This window comes from Sapajus apella, unplaced genomic scaffold, assembly GCF_009761245.1.
Source record: "Sapajus apella isolate SASKATOON/1434 unplaced genomic scaffold, GSC_monkey_1.0 scaffold92, whole genome shotgun sequence".
In the NCBI taxonomy this organism is placed as follows: Eukaryota; Metazoa; Chordata; class Mammalia; order Primates; family Cebidae; genus Sapajus; species Sapajus apella.
The window spans coordinates 6,841,831-6,847,830 of record NW_022437032.1 but is presented as its reverse complement, the minus strand read 5'-3'; the positions used below and the strand labels follow the sequence as shown (position 1 = coordinate 6,847,830).

Genomic DNA, 6,000 nt, shown 5'->3' with positions numbered 1-6,000 from the left:
TTTATGTAATGTGTATTTTACAATTAGAAAAATTGAAGGCCGGGCACCGTGGCTCACGCCTGTAATCCCAGCACTTTGGGAGGCCGAGGCGGGTGGATCACAAGGTCAAGAGATCGAGACCATCCTGGTCAACACGGTGAAACCCCGTCTCTACTAAAACTACAAAAAAATTAGCTGGGCATGGTGGCGCGTGTCTGTAGTCCCAGCTACTCAGGAGGCTGAGGCAGGAGAATTGCCTGAACCCGGGAGGCGGAGGTTGCGGTGAGCCGAGATCGCGCCATTGCCCTCCAGCCTGGGTAACAAGAGCGAAACTCCGTCTCAAAAAAAAAAAAAAAAAGGAAAAATTGAGTGTAGTTGCAAGTTTAATAGCAAAAAAAGAAAGAAAAAATAGGCTGGGCTCAGTGGCTCACACCTGTAATCCTAGCACTTTGGGAGGCCGAGGTGAGTGGATCACCTGAGATTAGGAGTTCAAGACCAGCTTGGCCAACATGGTGAAACTCTGTCTCTACTAAAAATACAAAAATCAGCCGGGCATGGTGACAGGCACCTGTAATCCCAGCTACTTGGGAGGTTGAGGCAGGAGAATCACTTGAACCTGGGAGGCAGAGGTTGCAGTGAGCAGAGATCATGCCACTGCAGTTTAACCTGGGCAACGGAGCCAGACTCCGTCTTGGAAATAATAATAGTAATAAAATGAAATTTAAAGAAAAAAAAAAGCACATTTTAAATGCATATTTAATTAAATATGCAATACTGACTGATTTTCGTCCTTACACTTAAATAAAATTGGACAGATCATAGCCAAGAAATAGCATTTTCTTTTCTTCTTAGGTGTGTTTTCCCAGAATGTTTGTTTTGAAGGTAGGCTGGCCATCTTTGCTGCTGAGAGCCCCACTTCTGTCATTGTTACACTGTACCTGTTTCACATCAGTTCCTCTTCTGCTCAGGTTGGCTGCAACCCTAATGAAGATGTGGCTATCTTTGCTGTTGACTCATTAAGGCAGCTCTCCATGAAGTTTCTTGAGAAGGGTGAATTAGCCAACTTCCGTTTCCAGAAAGATTTTCTGAGGCCCTTTGAGCATATTATGAAGAAAAACAGGTATGTGTTTTGCTCTGGAAGACCTTTGGTCAAATTTCCTTTTGGAGCTCCCAGAAGCCCTCCTAACGCTAACCACATGATTATTTTTTTTCCTTCCTTGTCAGTGGAAACAAATAGAATGAATACACTGTGATTCACGTAGATTTTTCTGAAATAAATCTCACTAAGATCTATGTGTAACCTTTCCTAGGAGGACAGATGTCATCCTGCAACTTGTAGAAATGTGTCATGAACCTCTGTTGGGGCTGGTGCTGGGGGAGATTAGAGAAAGAGCCACTGCAGATGCCTCCTCAAACCAGGATAAGAATTATGTGACCTAGCACTTTTCCCCCAGGGAGATATAAAAGAGGTCAGGACACCAGGCCCATACTGTTCATTCGCTCACTCAGCCTATACTTATTGAGGCCTGTCACCTGCTAGGGACTATAAAGAAAACATTTTAAAATCCCTGTTTTTGGCTGGGTGCAGTGGCTCACGCCTGTAATGCCAGCGCTTTGGGAGTCCGAGGCGGGTGGATCACCTGAGAAGGAATTTGAGACCAGCCTAGCCAACATGGTGAAAACCCATCTCTACTAAAAATAAAAAATTAGCCATTCGTGGTGGTGGGCACCTGTAATCCCAGCTACTCGAGTGGCTCAGGTAGGAGAATCACTTGAACATAAATATCAGTGGTGGTAATGTGCTCTGAAGGACATTATGTCAAGGTAAGGGGATAGTGATGGAAGCATTCTTCTATCCAGGGCAGCCAGCTAACATGTGTTTGCTAAGAGAACCCTTAGGAAAAAGGCCTGAGGGAAGTCAGGAATAAGCCAAGAGTAGCCATATGCTGCCTTGGCATGAGAATTATGAACAAGGGGAAGAGCAAAAGCAAAAGGCCTGTAGCAGGTAGTGCTTGGCGTAGGTAAGGAGGCCAGTGTGGCTGGAATGGAGAGAACAAGGCAGGTAGTAGAAGGTGAAGTCCCTCCCAGTGGTGGCAGGGCACCTAGATCACATAGGAGGTATTGGCTATTGTCAGCACTTTGGATTGCGCTCGTGAAAGATGGAAGCGGTTGGAGGATTTTAAGCAGAGAAGTGAAATGGTCTGACATACTTTAAAGGATAACCCTGCATTTTTCCATGGAAAATGAGGGGCAGTAGGATGAGGTAGGAGGCCATTGTAGTTGTCCAGGTTTGGACCAAGTGGGAGCAGTGGCAGTGATGGATTAGATTCTGTGCCTATTTGGAAAGGGAATCCTACACCATGTGTGATGAATTGGCTATGGAGTATAAAGGAAGAAATGTCAGGGAAGACCGTTGGACCTAATTCCTCATATCTGCACGCATTCCCCTAAAAAGTGTACTCCAGATCAGCCTGGCTCTTTTTTTTTGAGACAGAGTTTCACTCTTGTTGTTCAGGCTGGAGTGCAGTGGTGCGATCTTGGCTCACTGCAACCTCTGCCTCTCGGGTTCAAGCAGTTTTCCTGCCTCAGCCTCCCAAGTACCTAGGATTACAGGCACGTACCACCATGCTTGGCTAATTTTGTACTTTTAGTAGAGATGGAGTTTCACCATGTTGGCCAGGCTGGTCTCAAACTTCTGACCTCAAGTGATCCGCCTGCCTCTGCCTCCCAAAGTCCTTGGATTACAGGCTTGAGCTGCCACATCTGTCCTTTCTTTCTTTCTTTCTTTTTTTTTTTTTTTTTTTTTAAAGAAAATGAAAGCTCCCAAGCTGGAAGCCAGAGCAGCAGGCTGTTACGGTAGTGAATAAAAGGACACCAGAAAAGTGTCCTTGACGTGCCTTTCTCCTGGCGTCTGCATTGTCTGCTTTATTGGTCATTTCAAGAGAACCAAAATTAAGCCCAGAGTCTGGCAGAACCCTGATTTTGGCAAATACACAAAAGTATTTTCCCACCTTTGGGAACATCGTTGAGAGTGCATGAGGAGACTAAGGCCTCACATGGCCAAGCCATGTGCTCGAGTCTGATTGCATGGAAGCCCTTATCTTCTAACTCCAGACCTTCCCTGCCTGTCCCCCTATTCCCATTTGAAAAGGGGAGAGTGAGTTTAGAATCATGTGTTGCCAGGCAGTCTTAGATACTGTCAGTGAAACTGTAACTTACTGTAACATTTCCAAAAGCATTTTGGTGATATGTGTTAAGAATCCTGATATTTTTGTGCCCCTTTGACTCAGTAACTCCACACTTCTGTAATTATCCAAAGCAGTTAATATGAAATATAATAAGCATTATAAGTCACAGAAAATAGTTTTCTAGAAAAAAACAGAAACCATCTAAATAAACAAATGGTAAAATAAATGTTAGTACAGGCACAACATGGGATATTGTTTAGCTGTCAAAAATGTTCACAAACAAATGTTTGGCCCGGTGCAGTGGCTCATGCCTGTAATCCCAGCATTTTGGGAGGCCGAGGCACGTGAATCACCTGAGGTCAGGAGTTCAAGACTAGCATAGCCAACATGATGAAACCCCGTCTCTATTAATAATACAAAAATTAGCTGGGCATGGTGGCACACGCCTGTAATCCTAGCTACTCAGGAGGCTGAGGCAGGAGAATCGCTTGAACCCAGGAGGCAGAGATTGCAGTGAGAAAAGACCCCGATTTCACCCCAGCCCGGGAAAAAAAAAAAACCCACATCAAAAAAAAAAAAAAAAAAAAAAGAAGGTTCACAATGTTTATAATATGGGAAATGACTAATAGTTTAGAGAAAAGGGCTGGTTGTAGAATTGGACAGGCAATATAATGGAGATAGTGAAATTTATCTCTCCATTTGAAATACCATATATCATGTAAAGGATTTTTTTTTTTTTTTTTTTTTTTTTTTTTGAGATGTAGTCTCACCCTGTGGCCCCGGCTGGAGTGCAGTGGTGTGATCTTGGCTTACTACAATCTCTGCCTCCCCAGTTCAAGCAATTTTCCTCCCTCACCCTCCCAAGTAGCTGGAATTACAGGCATGCACCACCATGCCCAGCTAATTTTTGTATTTTTAGTAGAGATGGGGTTTCACCATGTTGGCCAGGCTGGTCTTGAACTCCTGACCTCAGGTGATCCACCTGCTTCGGCCTCCCAAAGTGCTGGAATTACAGGCATGAACCCACTGGGCTCAGGTGAATTTTTTGAATCATACTTTTTCTGGGTTTTCCAAAACTATCATCATATCTTACTTCTAACAATCAGGCAAAAAACATTTTAATAAATATAGTTTTGTCAAAAAGTTGCTTTATTCTCCATGGGGAGACAACCATGAATTCATTTTTATTATATATTGAAGTAAGTTACGCTGTATAGCCAGTCCTTTGTTATCTTCAGGTGGCATGTTTACTTTATGGACTTTCAGCTAATTTTTAACTGTTTTGACTTTCTCCTTGCCTTCTCTAAATGGCCTTTCCTATTATTGGTTAGTGTGTGCCTAGAAGACAAACATGAATGTTATTCTAAGCCAGATAAAATTTGAAAGTCATGAGCCTGGGAGGCAGAGGTTGCAATGAGTCAAGATTGCTCTACTGCATTCCAGCTTGGGCAACATAGCAAGACCTTGTCTGAAGAAAAAAAAAAAATGAAAGTTAAACCAGCAATCTGAAGGCCACTGTACTGACTTTTAAAGCTAGTACTATTGAAGCAATAGGCTTATATAGCTCTTCTTCTTGCTATTTGTGAGATAATAGGGTTCCTTCATAATAGTATGTCTTAATAGGTTGTGAGACAGTTGCAGCTGTTCCAGAAAATCAGCCATTTTCTCACGTTTTGCTTTATAATAATTTGGGTAAACACTGCATCTTAAATTATATATGTATACTCCAATCCACATATATGTGTTTATCACATAGGTATATCCCTGCCCAAAAATCTAAGAAGGTATACACAAAATTTAGTAATGGTTATCTCTAGGTGGCAGAATTATATTATTAGAAACGTTTCTGGCCGGAAAAACTGACCAACAGTGACTTCAACTGCAAGGCTGTTTATTATTTTCATAACAGGAAAAAGGAGTCAGAGGCAAGCATTTCAACTTTGGTTACATGACCCAGATAGGGACTATTTGAGACCCAGCCTTTTTCCTTTTGTTCTTCCATTCAGAGGGTCAGCTTTTCAACCTTGAGTTTATTGTTTTGTGATTGCAGGCTGGTGGTTGTAGCTCTATGCAGCATACTAGTTTTGGAATGGAAGTGGGAGGAAATGGGGCAGAGCCCAAATGTGGATTGCTGTGTGCTATAAGAAATGTGTGTTTAAATGTTGCTTCTAAGGGGTGAGCTATGTTCATTTCTCTTCCCATTCTCTAAAGCACAAATAATATGGCTGTCCGGTTCCTTCCTCAGGTCTCCCACCATCCGGGACATGGTGATCCGCTGCATTGCCCAGATGGTGACCTCCCAGGCGGCCAACATCCGCTCAGGCTGGAAGAACATCTTTGCCGTGTTCCACCAGGCAGCCTCTGATCATGATGGGAACATTGTGGAGCTGGCCTTCCAGACCACTTGCCACATTGTCAGTAAGTGGCTGTGTTCCCTCCCTACTAATGTCCCACCTGCAAGTATAGAAGGGTGTCACTTACTTGCTATTTTACTACCTACAGGGGCCTCCCTACCTTGGCTCTACTGTGATATAGTCATGTGCCAGACAGTGTTGTAAGCGCTTGATGAGTATTAATCCGCATTTTAACTCTGTTTTGACTTACTCCTTCCCTTTTCTAAATGGCCTTTCCTGTTATCAGTCAGTTTGGGTCCAGCAGACAAACGTGAATGTTATTTCAAGCCAGATGAAGTTTGAAAGTCGATTCATTCCTAAGGCCACTGTAATGACTATGAAAGAAGTACAGTCGCTCCTCATTATTGGTGGGTTCCATGTGTGTACTCACTAAGATGTCCATATATTATTAACTCCACAGCCGATACTCATGGTGCTTT

General features: G+C 43.1%; 1 protein-coding gene across 3 annotated transcripts in view; it reads left to right on the top strand.

Annotated features, from left to right (window-relative positions):
- ARFGEF2 (ADP ribosylation factor guanine nucleotide exchange factor 2) overlaps positions 1–6,000 on the top strand; it is a 97,206-nt gene that overhangs the window by 68,230 nt on the left and 22,976 nt on the right. For all 3 annotated transcript variants that reach the window (XM_032256045.1, XM_032256046.1, XM_032256047.1), the window contains 2 exons: positions 948–1,099; positions 5,413–5,585. In XM_032256045.1, the coding sequence (XP_032111936.1) occupies positions 948–1,099; positions 5,413–5,585 (325 nt within the window). The remainder of the gene's footprint in view (positions 1–947; positions 1,100–5,412; positions 5,586–6,000) is intronic.